The 21,671-nt window shown below is 40.0% G+C and overlaps 1 protein-coding gene across 7 annotated transcripts in view; it reads right to left on the reverse strand.

The window, feature by feature from the left end:
• The window catches only part of nrxn2b (neurexin 2b), a 667,491-nt gene that overhangs the window by 377,006 nt on the left and 268,814 nt on the right, over window positions 1-21,671 (reverse strand). For all 7 annotated transcript variants that reach the window (XM_079668270.1, XM_079668273.1, XM_079668275.1 and 4 more), the window contains one exon: window positions 19,644-19,661. In XM_079668270.1, the coding sequence (XP_079524396.1) occupies window positions 19,644-19,661 (18 nt within the window). The remainder of the gene's footprint in view (window positions 1-19,643; window positions 19,662-21,671) is intronic.

Here is a 21,671-nt window from a genome sequence, read left to right on the forward strand (position 1 = left end):
TTTTGCCATGTCGCTGTTGTCCTGACAAAATGCAATGATGAATCCACATTGCTAGTCCGTTCAATGCCAGAGCTCCCTCAGCCAGCTAATTGATGAAGATGATAAATCTTGTCTTTTCTTTTGTGCCCAAATGCCGAACTTTAATTAAATATTCTCTCTTTCTTATCACTTCTGCTGAACAAAGCAGTGCATTCTGTCCTTGACTGCCACTTTCAAAAGACATAATGTCTCCAATTATAAGAAATATCATACAAAGAGAAACATTTAAATTTGTTTTAAGAGAGAAGGGCAGATTATGAACAGCATGATACAGGACTGCGATAATAACAGCAAACTAGCAGTGCATAATCATTGTCGGTATCTCTGCCAAAATACCTATATGCCTGCAGTTTGGCAAGGTAGCTCAACAGATCAATCAAAAATGTATCTGTTGTGCAATGTCTCGGTTTGTTTTGATGTCAGTGAAGCTTGGAGGGAAGCCTCATTAGTCTAGATACTTCGACACATGCAGGCTCAAAGGCGTGCATGAGTGCACTGATGCCTGCACAAACACTTTGTGTCTCCTGCTCAGACACCAATTGTATTTAGTCACAAGTCTGATCTGGATAAATGTCTCTATGTGCGCCGTGAGAACAGTCACATTAGCACATAGATTTGCTAATCTGAAGTAAGCTGCGTCAGGCCAGCAAAGGAAAACAAAATGGTTGTTATGGACCCAAGTTGTGAGGTAAAAAGTGAATGACGTAGAGCCAGAGGGCCAGCTGTTAGGTGTGAGGCAGGACACTGTCCCCGATGGGAGGCCATTTGTGAGTGTGCATTCATACTGACCCATTCTTGTCATGGCAAAGAGGGCCAACAGTCATCCATCACTGTGTCTGGCTGAGTGTGTGTCAAGTGTTTGGGTCGTGCCACCTGCTGCAGGTGGAAGCAGTCAAAAGTGCCGGCTTATGGCCAGATACTGAGCTCTTGGTACTGATGTTTCATCTGTCGGCTTCCTTCCACCCACTGCTAACAGACCCATCACCCCCCCGCCCTTTAATACCATATCAACTTCTACTCAGCCCACACAGAAGGGGCTGATCTTCTAAAACAGGCATTGTATAACTTGCTTGATATTGTTAGTACTAATAGTGTGGATTGTATGGCTTAATTTCTCAAAAACGTACAAATGTAGATTGCACTGCTTCATCATGCAAATTGAGCATAATCTACAGGATCTGCAGGGGATAATATGATTGTTGAGCAAATTCCAGTGGCTCACCAATTAATCTTCCAAGTACTACGAATGACTTCATTTAAAACTTGATGTAATCTCTGCGTTGTCTTTTATGAAAAGTAGCACTAACTTCCCCAAACATTGAGTGAACACACACTGTGAGATCAATCAATAAGCTGCTACATAGCCCTGTTATTAGCCAGCAGGAATTAAAATTACATATATACAAAGAAAGGCTTAGAAAGAAGAACTAAAGAGAGTTAGAAAATGAAAAACGTAAACATCCGCCCCCCCACCCACAGTCAAACAAAGCCAACTCCAATCTTGAGTGTTTCATGAAGAGTGTGTTGACGTTGTCCCTTGCCATCTCCATCACATTAACACAAAGTCAGAACATCGGGCTCTGGAAGCAATCACTAGCCGAGTTGCTGAAATCACAATGCTATTGTTTGCCCAAAAGCACAATCAGAGCTGCATTGTGAGAAGTTGTGTTGGACAAAATGGCCTGTGGCTGCCTCACATAATTAAAAGCCTTTGGAAATTTAGCCACAGCATTTGTAACAACGTATCACACACAGAGGAGCTTTTTCTGTCGGCAACAATACCAGACTCAGTCTGAGGCGGTGAACAATTCCAAGGAAATGGACTTTCAACAGCTTGCCTTGAACACGAAAGGAAAAGTAGTGTAGTTGTGTGTGTGTGTGTGTGTGTGTGTGTGTGTGTGTGTGTGTGTGTGTGTGTGTGTGTGTGTGTGTGTGTGTGTGTGTGTGTGTGTGTGTGTGTGTGTGTGTGTGTGTGTGTGTGTGTGTGTGTGTGTGTGTGTGTGTGTATGGCAGGACATAAAATAAATATGCAGCAAAAGTTGCTGAACAAAATATATTAATTTGAATGCAGTGCTCTTTATTTTGTAGTGAATCGATTGAATAGTATTGCATTGTTTGTAGGAATGAGTGCATATGTGCTGTAATTGTGTGAGTTAGTGAAACTACACATGTATCTATTCAGTAGCAAACTAACCGTGCTGAGAAGTAGTCAATGCCCCAAACGTCAGCCTTTTTCTATCATGCCTGCACTACTATATGATCCAAGATAACCAAACAGAGATGCAAGTTTTGTAAAATACAACTGCAGCTGACATTGAATCCAATAAAGGGCACAAAGGGCTCCTGGAAGTCAACATGCTTCGACTCAAGAGAGCCTCCAGCTAAAAGAAACAGCCTGCTGAGAAACGGCAATGAGCTCACCACCTCTAAGGCGAGAGTGAATAGACTGAAGGACCCCACAGGAAAATCTAGCGCACTCACTGCAGCGGTGTTGTTAGGGAATAAAACATCAGAAAAATACAAATCTGAAGCCTGTAATATGAGTTCTTTGTTGTCTCCAGCTTTGTCAAAGATCCTTTTGTTGCTGTACATTATGATTGTATTTTCAGCTTTGAAGCGCTTGTCAAAGTGTTGTGAATAAATCAAGACAAAGGTAAAACTCAAAGAGTCAGTTAAATTAAGACCAGCGGCGCATTGTTCGGCAGCTCACCTGCTCATTACTGTCTTACTGCTTTCAAATCTCTCACACATTTTCTTTCTTCTCATACTTCAATATGTCCATGATTCCACCGTGATGATGTTGATGGGAAAATCCCTGTTCCTAGCATCTTTATTATACTTTGAGTTTCTATACAGGAGTAGAGAGGAATATATAAAAAAGTCACATTAATAAAAGTGGCCCTGCTATCAGCTGGAGGGCTGATGTTGTTATTCCCAATCAGAGCAGAGGCCTCGAATCGGCGGCTCCCCTGCCACGCTGATTATACCCTGTTTAGGATGGTGATTACATAGAAATAAGGAATGTCAGGATGCAAAGCAGAGGCAACAGCGAGAGGTGGATGAGTCTTAGGAGTCAACATGTCGTGTGTTTGTGCATTACAAAAAAATAGCTATTCTGTTTCAAATGTGTTGTTCTCTCAAGCTGAAGACTGAAGAAAAACGAAATCCCGATAGGAGAGAAGTTGATAATTTGCTATTCTTATGTTTGCATTATAATAAGATATTGGTGTATGTTATCTGTGAATATAATGCACTATTAGTGAGAAAACTGCATGTTTGCCTGCCTGCCACTATAGGGAGCAGCTTACTGTCAAATCCAGCTCACTGAGCCTGATTATTTTCAGCAGCGATACTAACTGACACTAATGGTGTCTACTGAGCCTCAACACTTTCCTGCAAAAACAAATGAGATAACGCAAAGTCTAAAACTTTACCGCAGCATTATATACAAAACGAGCTGCTCCCTGCAACATGTAGAAAAAAAGCATAATATTTTTGAAACTTATTAGGTCTAATGATAAGGCTGAAAATGTTTTCATACAAACATTAGTGTCAGGTCAGCAGAAGACATGGCCCCACAGGTAGCTCTGCATCACGTACATATCCACTTTCATCACTGCAATATCATATACATCCGCCATTACACTAAACAAACAAGTGTTATTATATTACCAACCAATTCAGTTTGGCCTTGTGTATCATAAGTCCATATTATTCCGTGCCTCGGTGACATTAAAGCATCTACTGAGGATTCATTATGCATTTCCCTCTCCATCAACTGCACATCAATAAAGTGAAATGAATGCAAATTGTTTAGAAACTGTAGACACTCGATTGCATTTTGGACATCTGGAAGAAACAATATAAGTCTCTGTAGGACTAAATGACAGAAATACGTACAATCTGAATTTATATTTGATCTCCATTCACAAAGACAATCAGATACTATCCACACAGGATAAACCCCCCTAATACAGTACACACAAACACACACCAGCATCACTCACAATGATACAGTCTTACAATGATGAAGATGTTGTGTAAGTCGTATGGAAGGTCGTCCAGTCTTGTGACCATTAAACCACGTTACCCAGTAAAGGCTGTTTGTCACCGCGGCCCAGTGAATCAGAGCGGCCCTTGGTTACACCCTCAGGCATTTATCAAAGGTTTCTCATGTATGGCATAGTGTCCTTGAAAGAGAATATATTCTAAAGAGCACACTGCACAGTAGAGGTCAGCTGTACCTATCTATCTGCATTATTCGGTTAATTAGGAAGAGTAAACTAAAAACACAATGTCTAGTGGGCGCTATACAGATTGGAAAGCCCCCTGAGGCCAATTTGTTATTTGCGATACTGGGCTATATAAATATACATTTGATTGATAGAATTTGATGTACAAAGGGTATATTGTGCTTTTGTTGTGGTAAATAGTAATTGTAAAGAAACAAATTATGGCTCCACTATTAAATGAGACTATAAAAGATTACCATTTGAGTAACCGCTGTGTAGTTTAAACATGTCATAATTACTTTCCCATGCTTTTATTCAAAAATACAGAGCGCAGTGTCTTCAAGCAGCAGGAAGTAACAACTTTGAGTTAACAAACAATAAACCAAACTGGATCCCGGCCTGCTTAAACTGGTTGTAAACAGCATAATGTGAGGAAGGAATCATTCGTAAACACCAAACTGATATGAAAGATGTCCCTGTTGATACATAGTTTGATTGCTTGTGGTTTCACCACTAAAGTAACATGTTGGCATGTGCATTGTACTTAATATTATGTCCAACAGCTGGCATCCAGATAGAAAATATTAACATGACTGGGAAAGTGTCGTCCCAGCAAATCAGCTTCGCTTCACAATCAAATCAAACAAGTGGGCTACTGGGAAAGGACGGCAGATTTCTCTTGATATTTTTGTATTGCTGGCAATTCGAACGGAAAGGGGACACAAACACCTGTCAGCGTTCTACATGACACCCCGGCCTGTTTTGAATTCCAGTCAAGGCGGTGATGGGGTCGGAACAAAATGGAGCTCTATCGCTGTCAGAGGCTGTCAGCGCTTTAATAACTGAGAGCTCCTCTGCTGTTCTTGCATGCTGACAGGAATGCAGATATTGCCTTTGTGTATTTTGTTTCCCCCTTTCTTTCTCTTGCCACCCTTTATCATCCAATGCCACCATCCATACAACTTCATCATCCTTTTACTTGTTTTGCCCCCTCAACCTTAGAGCCCTTTGAGATCAATTACATTGAAAAACATTTTTCCCCCAGATTCCCATCTTTTCAGTCTAAAATAAATTAAATCCATTACTAAGCGCTTACTCTCTGTTCTCCCTATTCGCTCATGCCACTCCCTTATTTCCATCTCAGCTCTGATCTGTAAGGCTGCTCATGTCGCTTAAGTCACCCTAATCGTACAACATCAGCTCTGTAATGCGTCTCATTATGATTGGTGGGCATGGCAATCAGAGTTATAAACCCTCGCTCTCCTTCAACCCTCCACTGCCTTAAATCCACTTTAATTCCCGCTCCTGAGTGCAGCACAGGGGATGTATATGCATTCAAGGCCAAGACTGGCACACACTCACACAATTCAGCTACACACAATCACAAAGCGTTCTGATTCCTGGCATAGCCTGACGTTGATGAAGATAAAAATGCCATTAGAGCAATTCCTTGAGAATACCGATTACTTCTTATAAGTAGATGTGCATCCTTCACACCTCACCATAAGGCAAGCTATTATTACTTATGCTGGGAAAGACAGACTGCACAGGGTACACACATGAAGATATAAGAAGCTTACAGCCACTGACAGTGTCTTAAGGTAGCGCTGGTGTTATGCAGACTGTTAACCACATACACATTTTCAATTATCATACCGTATGTTTTAAGCATTCACACCCCTCCATATGGCTCGTTCTCCCTTGTGACAAAGGTAAATAAAGATTTTTGTTATGTTGGATATGTGTTGAACTGTTTTACTCTCCAGTAGTAAGTGCTAATTAAAAGGCTAAATGAGAGAAAAAAAAGGTGGGATGTAAAAAATTGGAATGGAAAAACTATACTACTTCTGTGTTTGTGTGCTGCAGTTGTGTGTGTTTGCTTGTGAGATTGTCAATCCCTGTGCATATTAAGGGTAGAACCACATATTTGTATTCTAATTGTGTTTCACCTTCTGTCATTTAGAAAAGACAAGCTATCCCTTTATGCCTGAACACATTGCTTGTAAATCATTGTGAATGCATCACAGCATGAACAAAATGAGGGAACATTGCAAGGGTAAAAACGTCCCATCTTTGCTGTGACTTTACTCTAGTACAGTAGTTGATAGAATGGCAAATCCTCCACCTTAATCAATGTTTCTAAAACACAATAAACTTTGCTAGGTGGAAAATATTGGATATTTTCCCTCACCTTTGAATTCTAGATGCAGTTCGGGAAGGTTACCAGGACAGAAAGTAGAAGTATAAAGAGAAAAAAGACGATGTGACACAGGAAGGAGTCTCACAGGACAAGAACATTAATAGTTTTCAAATAGCAAATTGTCGCAACTTATTAACGCAATCATTTTGAACTGATACAGTTACTTTGAAGAGCTGCCCAAACCTAGCGACAAACTTTACCTCACATTTACTATATACAGTATTGATTGTCCTTCCTCCTTATCTTCCAACCATTTGGACGCAGACTTGCGTTTCCCCATAACGATGTTGTTTAACAACCGGCGTAAACGGGCCTTCGAGCGCTATCAAGCAGTGAGCGTGCCATGTCCTGTTCAGATGACGTCAAACCCAACGGGATGCCATAAACAAACTACACAGAATCACACGGCACACCTACGCAATGATTACATTCAGGCAGACTGTAGAATACAACCTCTTTGGACAATTTATATACTTATTGAAAACAAGCTACAAAATGTAATACCTTGGAAAATACCGTTTAATACTTTTTAATAGCCTACATTTTCGCTAAATGGATTTATCAACTTGTAATACTTTTTAAGACCCCGCGGACACCCTTTCTCATGTTGAGATTGTTAATAGAGGATATTGTATTTTTTGTTTCTATGTCAAGGAAAGGGTGCAATCAATTATTACTAAGGTTCAGGCGGGTCTTGCTTTTTATATATACATATATATATAAAAAGGGAATATATCAAAAGATTCCTCACCACCTATTAGTTCCTTATACATATTCAATAAAGTGTCATGGGCAACAAGTTTATAATAATTGGTTATACTGTACATAGATCATATTATATTATGGCAGTTAGACATCAGCAAAGTGAAAGAGGCTGATCTCAACATAAATGTTTGTTAGAGCCACACATATTGTGGCTGTTATGCTATCTGTTATGTTACAGAGCATATTCAAAGATATCATGTATGTTCAGATGTTTTTCTTTTATGCGGAGGCAGCATTGGACCTACACACCAACATGTATTTATTGATTTATTGAAGAGCGGCTTTGTAGCTTTCTTTGAGCAAAGAGAGACAGAGCTTGAAAGCATCTGTATCACAGCAAGCTAAATATTACATCAGTCTATGCGCAAAGATTATGAAATCAAGAGCCCAAATTAAAAACTCAAGTGCACAAATTAGTGTTGTTTTTTTCTTCCCTCCATGACACCTCCCGGGCTTTGTAGATTTTGAAAAACTGGCATGAAATGTATTTCTTTAAGTATGGCCCTTTTGATCTGCAGTGACATAAAAGCCTCGAGAAAAAATGAGGAGGGACACAATGAGGCTGAAAAGAGAAGTGTTGCATAACTGTCTACATTAATTACCTCACAGACAACAGAATGGAAGCTTTAAAGTGAAATGAGAGGGAAAAGAAGATGGGGATGGTGAAATAATAAATGAAAAAGAATAAGATAGCACAATTGTGAGATGTTTAAATATGTTCATTGATATATTCCCTCTTTTGTAAATTGTTGCTTGCTTACAGAGTAACGCGTCTAAAAGAGATCTGTAGGTTGGATGTTGCACATTGTGTTTAATTGATGTTCTATTTGTAAAACTAAAAATGACGTTTCATTCTGTTCAATGGGACACTTGACTCCAAATGCATGGGCAGACATTAGCAAGAGATGAACAATTACAATTTGTTTGCGTTTTGATCGAATGACAGTCTATAGAAACAAGGAGCTGTCATAGCACGTGTAAATGTGTCTGTGAATGTGTGTGGGGGGGCATCATAGGTTCTGGCAAGATGACGCACTTTTATGATGTCATCTGCCCTCTGGAACAGATTGGAATTAATTGGTTGGCCGTTTTACAGCCGCATGCCTTTTTTTAACAAGAGCATCCTTTACACACACACACACACACACACACACACACACACACACACACACACACACACACACACACACACACACACACACACACACACACACACACACACACACACACACACACACACACACACACACACACACACACACACACACACACACACACACGGCAGCGGTTCTAATACAAACTCAATCATCAGCTGGAGAGAGGAATATACTTCACCTGGCACTACACCCAATGAAGTACACCACATTTTATGTGATTCATATCATATCAATTTCTACGAGGTCTCTTCTAACGTACACATATACGGACATAAATGAGATCTCTCTCTTCCTCTCTCCATAAACACACACTCTTGCAGCTATTTCCCCTCTTGTTCTCAGCATGTTCACAGAGATCCTTACAACATGAATCCTATTGTGACTCTGCAGCGATATATCAACCATAGCCACAGTCTGGCTGTGTCCTACCCCAGAGCCAACCCTGTGTTCTCCTAGTTTGCAGGTCTTAGTAGCACTGATAACACTCGGCGTCTGCCGGCCCCCATTTATCACCACCAAGTACCAGCTCACTGCACGCTTTACTCCACACCAACACCACTGGACTGCAGAGGAAGAGCACACGGTGACGGGGATGCACTGATATAGTTTTCCCCTGAAGAATGTTCATGGGGATCTGTGTCAACTATTTGTGTCAACTCATTAGCAAATAATACCACCTCCTGACCTTCTGACTTTTTGTCACAGCCTGGGGCCGTTCTTTAATGTCAGAATAACTAACACCCTTTTTACTCTCCTCTGTGGCAAAATAACGTGTTGTATGAGGTGTTATATTTGATAAAACTGATGCTTGTCTTTTTGTGATTTAACTATAACGATGGATCCAAAGAGCAAGGTAAATGACTTAAATGAATCACCAATTCTAAAAGTCAAGACTTATAATTGCTCCCCAGTGCCTTACAGTATGTGTAACCTAATTCCTAAGTGCATGCATGTAAGTAAATGTAGCCAACACTGAGGCTTTAAGAAGATATCAACAGTAAATGCGGGACTGGTGTATATCTCTTTCGGTCTGTTGTCTGTTCTTGTACTGGTTCTGATAGAGAGATATATAGAGAAGGGAGGGGCTGCAATAAAATCCTGTGCCAGGTAACGACATCCAAACATCCATCCAGCAAACATTTACACACTGTTTGAGACCACAAGCCAGGAAACCAGGGTGCTATCAAACGCAAGCTCGTCCACCATAAAACAACAGAGCAGCGATGCAGCAGCCACAGCCACACTACCAACTAGGCTCCTGGCCCCTCTACTGGGGGCAGTGGAGCTCCTTTCTGCTGCTTTATGGGATTAGATATGATATCAAACTGCCTGATGAGGTTGTGGAATTTGAAGCTGTTTGTTTAACCCATTGTCTTCTCATGAAAGGTGACAGTCAGTACTTTGAAAGGGAGGAAACTTTATTAACAGCTTCACTTCTGAAAACCTGGTTTGGGACACCTTTAAATAGTGAAAAAAGTGTAAGGTTCCCTAAAGTAGACTCCAGGCTGGAGAGTTGTAACTAAACTGACAAACACACAGCCATCACTGTTGTTAACTAATTACTTTAAAATAACAGCAGGACTAAAATGTCACTACATCAATACACTACGCTTTGTAACAGACTGGCTGAGTTATAACATATACACTTACGAGTCATTAAACACACTCCACTGGAAAATCTGCAACAATTTATCTTAGTTAAAAATGCCATGATTTGATAAGCAATATCCATGTCAATGTGTATCCTAAATGAAAATACACACAGAAAACACAAGCTGCACTAATGTGTGTAATGAAATTCTAAGCAGTGGAACCAGCAGCGAGCACTAAAGACAGAACATCTGTTAGTGTGGCATGACAGAACATATATAATATTGCCTCATGTCAGTTCATTGCATGCCTGATTGCTGGAAAACTTAAATGACTGTAAAACAGTACTTACAGTTCCTCTATAGATTACATTGAGATAATTCCATCTGGTAAAAACACATTTCCTTTTTAGTATGTGTCTGAACAGAGGCGTTGATGCAGGTGTTAGTGGGCGTCCATAGTGTATACAGATGTAGCACTCCAGATAGGATTACACCCAGCGGATTCCAAGCGAAAACCCAGCGGATCCCAGTAGCTGGGGGTGTTGCCAAATTGCTCAGACGGCGTTGCCAAATTTCCCCATTTGTTCAATTACAGGATTTAACCATGAGATGGCGCTTCATTCACAAATACACAAAGACAACTGGGTGTTGTAGACCTTAGTCTGTTTGCAATGTTTGCAGCTCTGCAGTTGTGTTTGCTGAATACTGTAGCATTTAATCACTTATTTGTTATGGTTTTCACAGGCTACCACAACGAAAAAACATCAATATTTTAGATCAAATAAAGCATATCTAATCTTATTACCTAAATTGTAATTCAAGTCTTTATATATGTCTACAAATGTCTTACATACGTCAGGACGCATAATGTATGCTCTATATGTGTGTGTGCGTGTGCGTGCGTGTGCGTGTGCGTGTGCGTGTGTGTGTGTGTGTGTGTGTCCATGCATGCTGGTTTATTTCCTTACATGCTGATTACAACTATACCCAGTTTTAATCCTTAATACGTCAATTTACACAACTTCTGTGTTTTAGTTTGCAATGCTGACTTCCAATTGTTCCCCTCAAGTGACAGAAATACTGTTTTTTAATTTCTCTCTGTACAGTGGAAAAGGACATTATTTGCTCTTACATTTGCACAGGTCAGATCAGATAACTGGCTATGGCGATTTTAATCTGATGCTATGAGTGTAGGTAAGTCAATATAAAGAAATAAGAAGGAAATAAATGTGCAATAATGTTTTGTCATAATGATGCATGGACTATTTTCATTGCTGTGCTATCCCTTTCCATACAAAAAACAACACACCCACACACACCCAATTGACACGAGTATCGACACTAGAAACAGATTAAAGAGTTTCAGTGATTTATATACTCAATTATTTCACAGACTTCTGTTAAATCCATTTAGACCGGCTAATACCACAGCCAGACAGACAATAATGTACCTTAGTTTTGTGTGGCCTGACTGGCTTGGGATGAGACGTTTTTCACACATGAAATGCTATTAATAAATAATCAGCATGTCACCTGTTCACGCACATTACACACCAGGTTGAAAAAAGGTTTTCTAGAGCAAACCAAGTATGATACAGTAAAGTGGAAATGAAAAATAAATGATAAGATGCAATCTAATAAACATATTTTTTCCACTTGACACTTAAAAGAATGTGTATTACTATTTACCGTAGTCTACAATAAAATCCTTTGTTTGTCAATCAAAAGGTGCTGTTATTTCCTTTGTTTGCTTTTGTGTGTTATTTTTATTTGTGTTTTCTTAAGCTTTCCCATTGTTTCATCATCTTATGTACCTATGTCTTCTTTTTGGTGAAATGCTTTGTACATGTCTTGACTCAAGTCATCATTCCCCCCTCACTGCCGACGATGACTGACAGACATGGTGCAGGATTTTAAACGTGACAATGTGAATGCTTCAGTCTATTCAAATTATAAAAAAATGTGATCTCTTTTTCTGTAAATAGTGTATGTCTAAGTGTTACAGCATGTATACTAAATATATACCCATCCTTTGAATACGCCTGGAAGATCTGAACACATTTCATAAATATTAACTATCCAGCTTTGGAAGAACTGCACCCCCTCGTTGGGAAATGTTCATTACCTAAAATGTCTTAACATGCTAATAGCTTAATATGTTCCTCAGCCAGAGCTATGTATGTACCTCGAGTAATTCTAACACTGTCTTACATAAAGTTAGCTGCCTGACAAAACTTCCAGAAAGTCACGTCGCAACTATCTGCCTTCCCTGTCACACTTCAGATCGTTCTATTTGTATTCATTGACACCTTTCGTGTCACAGTATTATCACAAGACTCAATTAAACCACATGTATATGAGGCTGAACATTAGAGATATTTCTCTGCTCAGACACATGTATCTCCTCAGAGTGCGTACAGTTTGCAGGTTAGTGCACACAGTCGGTTGGTGTCTGCTTTTTGCTGCTGACTGTCTGCCATCACCTCCTCAGAACCGCAGCAGCACTGTCACGACCCCGAGGCAACACAGCCAAGTGTTGGTCTACATGTGGGTGTTTGAGTGTGTGAGACAAAAAACAATATTGAATTTCAGACAGAATGAGAATGAGGGCATGTACGCAGTGGGAAGTGAATCGCTAGTCTTGATAGGAGCACCTCAAGTTGAAGTTACAATAAGGGTTAGCTTCATTACTGAATAATAATAATGTCATAGTTTATTCTTTTGATAAACAATGTGAATTTGAAGTTTGATTGAATACTTTAAAAATACTTTCATAGCGCATTAACAACTGGTTTAAGTGTTTTCCTCTAAAATAATCCTCTCCTACAGAAAAAGCCATGTGTTGTATGGATCTGGAGGATGCAAGAGGGTGGGTTTTAGTGAGACAGAAGAAAAGCGGAGTATATAGCATGTCTGGTAATATTCCCCATCTAAGAACTCATAGCTCTGCCACCAACAGTGACATCTAAATAGATCTTAGGGATATGAACAACAACAAAGTGTACACTGGCAGGATCCAGAAAAGAGAGAATAAAGTTTCTCCGACTAAGAAAGTAAGCAAATTGGTCCTCGTGTGGTGATGCTTCTTATCTCCTGTTCGCAGTGTGCACACACAGCATCTTATACATCAAACAAGGAATGAATGTAATCAAAGTAAAGAATCAATGCATTCAATTTGAACAGTGACAGTGTACAGATGTGAATGTTTATGATGGTGTGTGTGTGTGTGTGTGTGTGTGTGTGTGTGTGTGTGTGTGTGTGTGTGTGTGTGTGTGTGTGTGTGTGTGTGTGTGTGTGTGTGTGTGTGTGTGTGTGTGTGTGTGTGTGTGTGTGTGTGTGTGATGCCTATACCCTGGGCAGTACCCAGCACAAGCTGTTGGTAATAATCTGTGGCTGTTAATGAATGTGCTCCTAAACTGTGGAGCTACAGGGCACCGGGGCCCATCTACAGCCGTGGCCTGGCCCTGTACTTATCAAACAACCCTGCTGCTCCCGTAATATAATCACATTACTCTGCCCTTTTTCTTCTCACATAGCAAGTGCTTTCTCTACCACCTCATGGAGTCAAATCAACCTAATAGATCTGCAATGAGCCTGCCGAGCACCGTAATGACGCTCAGCCTTGGGCTCCACACAAACACCAAAGGACACTGTTTGAATTGAAGCCAAGAAGGAAATATGAGGGGATATTGACATATGTGTGTTCATAAAACAATGGAATTTGCTGTCAGGTCAAATTGGATGAATAAATTGTATGCAAGTCTTTGTCTGTTGATAGTGTTGCTCAGGATTATGCCACAGCTCTTACCTAGAGTACATTTGCACAGTGCATGCACACAAAAAATAATATATATTTAACCATGCTCACTACTCAACATGCTTTGTTCTCCCTTAAACTTTCATCTCTGTATATTTTTCTCTTCTCCACACACATCTATCTTTGTAGTCACACTCCGAGACAATTTTCTTCCTCTCATTTTTACCTCACAGTGTGCTGTATTTCACACCCTACTGCATGTTAAAACATCTCAAGAATCCCTTAGAAATACCATCTTTGTCTTTTTCTTTCATAAAGCTTGCATTATTTGTACTGTTCTGTGGGAAGTGAATTCAAGAACCCTGAATCACATTCTCGCTAATTAGTAAATACAAGAGGTAAGTCTAGCTTCTGTGCTGTGATCCCTGAAAGGAAGGAAAGATTAAGTCTTGTTTTTTTTGAGTGAAGGAAATCAAAACTGAATGTTTGTGGTCTGCACAACTTCTCTTTGATTTAGGGATTAGAGCTATGGACTGTTCATCGCTGTCTTAACAATTACTCTGAGGCTAACGGAAGCCGACGCCGTTAATCTTCACACGCTGGAACCAATGTAGATCTCGCGGTGCCCTTCATCTCTTATTCCAAGTGTGTAGTCTCTCATCTGAATACACTGAGCTCAACGATCACACATTATCGGCACGGCATCATTTGTAACATCCACCGCAGTTCCTCGGCAGTCAACATATTACAGTTTAATTTATTCGTTTGCGACAAGACAAGGATAACATATAACAGCAGTAGGTTTGAGTGATGGCCATGTCAGGGATGCCTCAACCCTCCAAAAAAGGGTAGAAAGTCAGCAGAGCAGTTACAAGATTTTTATGTCATTAAGATTGATGATTTTATGTCAAAGCCACACCATTGTCTCACTGCATATAGAGCCAGACCTTTATAGTTTTATATACTGCGAGAGACAAACATGAAATGTATTTTTTATACCATCTTTTCTGACACTTTAGAGTCTAAATATTTACGTGTTAATGACCTAAAAACCTTTGTATCCAAACCAGAAATAAATGGCAACAATACAATGAAGACTTTGTGTATTCATTTCCCAGTCCACTTTATACCAACAACAAAAACATACAATTGCCGAAAGAAATACAGTAAACACTGCCTAAAAGCTAACTAAAATAAATCTAAATAGTCAGGATATTCATAAATAACAAGCAAGAAAAAGGTGTTTAAAAAAGTACACAACAAGAAGAACATTTTGATAAGGAAAATATACCTTTTGCGATAAGTAGAACATGTAATCCAGTTAATCAGATCTAGTTCAAATGTGAGATGCATATCAATGCCAGGAGTGAGTAGATTAGTAGGGACACACAAAATGATTGCCTCTACTAGTCTGTGTCATTTTCTAATCTATATATCCATGTTTTCATCTAGCTTGTCCAAGTTTCCTATATTTATAGCCACGGTTGTGTTAGGACACAGTGGAGCACAAAAAGGCATAAATGGCATCTCAAATGGAGCAAATGAGTAGCCGTTTAATTACAGTGAGTTAAACTGGTTCCCTGCGGTAGGAGGTAAGAGCTGGATGCCTTGAGTAGTAATTATCTCAGGTAGATATCTCATTACCGCCCTACTCTAGTATGTACAGTGGGGCAAAAAAGTATTTAGTCAGCCACCAATTGTGAAAGTTCTCCCACTTAAAAAGATGAGAGAGGCCTGTAATTTTCATCCTAGGTATACCTCAACTATGAGAGACAAAATGAGAAGAAGAAAATCCAGAAAATTACATTGTCTGATTTTTAAAGAATTTATTTGCAAATAATGGTGGAAGATAAGTATTTGGTCACCTACCAACAAACCATATTTCTGACTCTCACAGACCTGTAACTTCTTTAAGAGCCTCCTCTGTCCTCCACTTGTTAACTGTATTAATGGCACCTGTTTGAACTCGTTATCAGTATAAAAGACACCTGTCCACAACCTCAAACAGTCACACTCCAAACTCCACTATGGCCAAGACCAAAGAGCTGTCAAAGGACACTAGAAACAAAATTGTAGACTTGCACCAGGCTGGGAAGACTGAATCTGCAATAGGTAAGCAGCTTGGTGTGAAGAAATCAACTGTGGGAGCAATTATTAGAAAATGGAAGACATACAAGACCAATGATAATCTCCCTCGATCTGAGGCTCCACGCAAGATCTCACCCCGTGGGGTCAAAATGATCACAAGAACGGTGAGCAAAAATCCCAGAACCACACGGGGGGACCTAGTTAATGACCTGCAGAGAGCTGGGACCAAACTAACAAAGGCTACCATCAGTAACACACTACGCTGCCAGGGACTCAAAGAGAGAGCATTTAGATGATCCAGAAGAGGATTGGGAGAATGTCATATGGTCAGATGAAACCAAAATATAACTTTTTGGTAAAAACTCAACTAGACCTGTTTGGAGGAGAAAGAATGCTGAATTGCATCCAAAGAACACCATACCTACTGTGAAACATGGGGGTGGAAACATCCTGCTTTGGTGCTGTTTTTCTGCAAAGGGACCAGGACGAGTGATCCGTGTAAAGGAAAGAATGAATGGGGCCATGTATCGTGAGATTTTGAGTGAAAACCTCCTTCCATCAGCAAGGGCATTGAAGATGAAACGTGGCTGGGTCTTTCAGCATGACAATGATCCCAAACACACCGCCCGGGCAACGAAGGAGTGGCTTCGTAAGAAGCATTTCAAGGTCCTGGAGTGGCCTAGCCAGTCTCCAGATCTCAACCCCATAGAAAATCTTTGGAGGGAGTTGAAAGTCCGTGTGGCCCAGCGACAGCCTCAAAACATCACTGCTCTTGAGGAGATCTGCATGGAGGAATGGGCCAAAATACCAGCAACAGTGTGTGAAAACCTTGTGAAGACTTACAGAAAACGTTTGACCTCTGTCATTGCCAACAAAGGGTAAATAACAAAGTATTGAGATGAACTTTTGTTATTGACCAAATACTTATTTTCCACCATCATTTGCAAATAAAGTCTTTAAAAAGCAGACAATGTGATTTTCTGGATTTTTTTTTCTCATTTTGTCTCTCATAGTTGAGGTATACCTAGGATGAAAATTACAGGCCTCTCTCATCTTTTTAAGTGGGAGAACTTGCACAATTGGTGGCTGACTAAATACTTTTTTGCACCACTTTAAATGTGGCCACTGGCATTATTGTGGATCAGCCATTTTGTTGTGCTCTTTTGAGCCTGTGGTGTTTATCACCAGGCAGGGAAAATAACTTAAGTACTGGTTGTGTTTCCAGGGAAAAGAGAGAGTGTTTTATTGTCTTGGTTTTCACATTTGTGACTGATGCTTAAGCCTTGTTCAATTAGGTAGCCAGGTTGCTGCCAACAAATGGAAAATTGCCTGAGAGTGCAGCATTTTAAAATCAAATTAGGACAGTTATGAACCGTTTCCATGTTCACTGTGGGGCTGTTCTGTCATGCCTGTATTAGCCTGGAATAAAACAACTTTACATAATGAATTTCCAACTGTGAATAAATGTGCATTGTGCAATGCTAGACTTTGGGAGTTGTAAGAAAAATAACTATGACTAAATGTAAAAACAATAGGGTATTTATACATGTTATTGGTTTTGTGTGAATATTATAGGAACAATGTGTTATATTAAGTGCCACCCCCAGACACAGAGCCTGAATCCCTTATTCACTCATGCTAATTGTAGATGTGTGGTTCACTGAGCATCCTTAGTACCATGTGTGGTGATCAGACCAATCCCAAAGCAGCATCAGCTTGAAGAGGCTTCGGCTGGCTCTGTCTAGCCTGAGGTTGGAATTCAAGGGAGGGAGGGAGGGAGAAAAAAGGGAAAGGGAGATACTAATCATCTGAGCCGCAGAGAACAAGGCTTTGAGAGAGACCGAGAGATGTGCACAGAAAGATGTCTATGCCTCTGCCAATGCCAATTTTTTGGAGTCAGAATGGAATTCAGCAGTAGGATAAGGATCTGTGTTTGTAGTGTGCCTGCCTGCCTCTACATCCAAGGGACATCAATTACCTCTGCAATACTTGCCTCATACCCCTGGCAGTGAATAGAAAAACAGAGACTGTGTAGAAAATCGAAAATATTATACTTTTAGCACATATATTTAGGACCCATTGTCAAAGTTTTACAACAAACAATAAAATAAAGTGCTGAACTGCTTAGAAAATGTAAGAAGACTTGCAAAAATATATTTCCTGGTAAAAAATTGAATTTCTACATAACATGCACACACATGTCAACATGCTAGAACACTGATGAACAAATAGACTCAGAAAAAAACTGAATATCTGTCTCTTATTGCCCACTGGTCGTAATAAAGATTAAACTTAATGTGCACCTGCACCCAGATCAAATTGTAAACTGTTTGTATTCCTCTTTCTCTCTGGATCTTAATGTTTTCAGGGTGGTAAGAAATGGATCTGGTATTTGAACATATTTCCACTGCATCCCAGGGGTGAACATGTCCCTAACCAAACCCTGCAGAGCCCACCTAGTTTCCAAGCTGCCACAGACAGTCATAATCCCACATTAGTATTCAGACGACATCAGACCTCTGGACCGAACACTCATTGGGCAAAGCTAGACGAGCAAACTCACAAACAAATAAAAAGGATTTACATATATAAGGACAAGGATACTTGCTTAAAAATGTATCGTAGAATTGCTTTGATTTATTTTAACCATGACTGTGTGAAAAAGACTGTCTCATTGCGTGCTAAACATTCTGCTGATTGCTATTGCTTGTTTATAATGCATAGTAGGTACTGCAGTGAGACAAAGCTAATTATTAGGATGCGAGCGATAACACTGACACATCACTAAAGTGCTGCTACAAAGTGCTGCGAGCTGGAGTTTTCAACTCTACCCATCTCATTGTCTCATTGTTTATGTGAGGTTTTGAAACGTCCCATTAGTTTGTCCATCTCTGCTTTCATCCCAATATTCAATCCTATGGCCCTTGCTTTCCACCAATGATGATTCCAAATGAAATGCTGATGGAAAGCTAGTGTACTGTGACATGTGTGTCAGCATATTTACAGACAGAGCCACTATTTGTGTTTAATAAATGACTCAATGGTCAGGAGCACAACAACATACACGATGAAATGGAGTTTGCCCATTGCTTTGTTGTTATCTCTAAGTTGTAATAAGTTTAAAGTTGTTTAATTGTGTTTAATGTGGAAGAGATAGCTAAAGCAAGCGATGCACATATAGTAGTGAAAATGGGTAGAACTCAACGACACAGGTTGAAAGTATTGAGTTAAAAGTCCCTGAGGCAGATGAAGAAATAATGGGAGAATGAAAACCATGAAACCCCACGCTCATGGAAAGCTTTCACTGAAATCAATACCTCTTATTCTGAATCATTGATTCTCAGCCAATACATGAGTCACTTTCTCAAACTTCATGAACTTGAAAATGACAGAGGAACAACTATTGATAATCCTGATAATAATCAAAACTGACAACTCAATTGCTTAAAAATTCATATTTGAAAGTAATGTAGTCCATGAGACTCACAAAGCACAGACCCAGCATCAAGTCATTTCACAGTAAATATCAGGAAATCAGTGCAGGAAAAACAAGGTAATGTAGTGGGCAATATCAAATAACAGCAATGCGTTAAGATTGAAAATGAGAGATGGGGGAAAGGCATACATAATTATCATTTTAAACACGAACTTCAATTAAAATAAATTATTAGTGGTGTGTTGACTTCCTGTTATTGTTCACACCAGCCTATTTACAATGTATGATAAAAATGGGGAATAACTGTTCAGTTGCTATGGCAATGGGGCGATTTAAGAATATGCAAGGGGAATAGGTATAGAAAGAAGTCAACTTACCGACGGGAGATGAGTCACCTGTAGAAGAAGAAAGCGAAGGGAGAAAATAAAAAGATGGATTAGTCCAAAAAGCAAGGAAAAATGAAATTTGAGTACACCTGCTCACTGAAAGATAGTTATGGCAAAATAAGATATAATAGCACAAGGAGTAAAAAAGAGAAGCACAGTCTGGAATTAGCATTATACGTCTACCAGGGTGCTATTCCACAAAACAACCATGGATGATCAGAAGGCAGTACTGATATTTTCAGAAAAAGAAAAAAAAAGCTCTCAGCTAACTTCTTGACATTCACTTTCCACTTGTTTCTACCTAAAGAGCAACTTCCAGGTTAAAGACACCTGTGAATAAAGGTGTAGGAAAATGATGTGTACACTAGATTTTCAAAAAAATATACATAAATATACACTACAGTGACATCTGGCGTCGTTTTTGTAAGACATTTTTTCTTCCGCATCAAAAAAGCCTCCCCACGTGACCTGCCGCGTGTGACGTAACCAGGGCTCTCAATTGAGATTTTGGCAGCGCTGTTTGGTACTCCAACTTCTGGCTCCCCTCAAAGTTCCCATGAAGCCCTCTGTACCACGAATGTCAACGAGGGGGGGGGGGGGGGGGGGGAGTATGAAGCCCTCTGTATCGCGAATGTGCACGCGTCTGAAACAAGCCTAGTTTGTTTACAAAATTGCGGCGCAACTTGGTGGGCGGTACCCTGGAAAGAAATCTCAGCGTGAGAAATACAAGGTGTGGCGTGTGAGCGTGTGACTGGAGTGAAATGCGTGAGACTTGAGAGCTCTGCGTAACAAAGGGGAAACAAGGGGGAGAGCGGCCGGTGTAACGTATTAATAAACATGGATCCCAATGCTAGTTTCGACACAGAAGACACAGAAGAAGTTGAACATGTATAATCGAATTCATATGACGGACCACAACCTTATAATTATGAGCCTGCTAGGCATCCAAGAGACCAGGAGCAGCCAAGGATTAGAAGAAATAACGGCCATCGGAGAGAAGTTGAGCTGTGGTGTGAGGAGAACCAGTGGAGAACTGGGCAGCTATCTTCGTGAGTGACCGGCGTTAGCTACAGAATGTTAGCTAACGTCACATCACAACATTGTAAAGTTAGCTATCATATATCAGGCTATAACTAAAGTAGCATTGATAATATAGTAACGTTACTGGCAGGACTGTTGATACTGATCCATAAAAGAAAGTAATGCGCAAGTATCAGCCGTATTTCGCGTTACCTAATGCAAATCCACACTACGCCTGTACCGGAGGGGAGAGAGAGAGCAGGGAAGGGGGGGAGGGTGGGAGAGAGATGTTATACGGTTTCCTGATAAACGTTTGTCCTGACAGGCTGGTATTTGTGCAACCTGCACAAACACAATACTGCACCATGATTACAAATGGTGAAATACAATGTAAAACTACCGAAAAATACCAGCTCACTAAAAAACAACCGCTCAACACAACTGCTCAATGCAACTACTAACTATTCCCGCGGTCAGAGAGCTGAGATGTGTCCCCTTTGTGATGTAATATGACGCGTTTGACGTATGACCTTAAAAAAGCCATTTTTAAGAGCAGAGCTCAAAATTGCTCCTTTCCCTCTGAATTCCTGCCCTTATGTCTCGTAAAACATATCAAATCCTGCATTCACTTTTTTAATTGTAATTTTCAAGCAAGTTTAAGCATGAATGTAAAAAAAAAAAAATCTGCAAGTTGCTCTTTAAACTTATTTAAAAAAAGAATAGGCCTAACTGTGTGCCTGTGGCATGGTACGTCGACATATGAATGTTCAGGAAGACTTTACACTTCACACAGTGACTGTCAGAATCACAAATGTTATAGATTGAGAGAAGGACCACTGAATACCTCATACCCTGCTTAATAAAAGGGAACCAAGCCAGACTCGTACTTCTTTTGGATCCCTTCCAATGTCCAATAGATGATTCAAAAATGAAAAAAAGTTTTAATAACAATTCATAATTTTTATCTGATGTATTGATTCATCCTGACAAGTTACATTC

This window comes from Notothenia rossii (genome assembly GCF_949606895.1).
Source record: "Notothenia rossii genome assembly, chromosome: 3".
NCBI classification, from domain to species: Eukaryota; Metazoa; Chordata; class Actinopteri; order Perciformes; family Nototheniidae; genus Notothenia; species Notothenia rossii.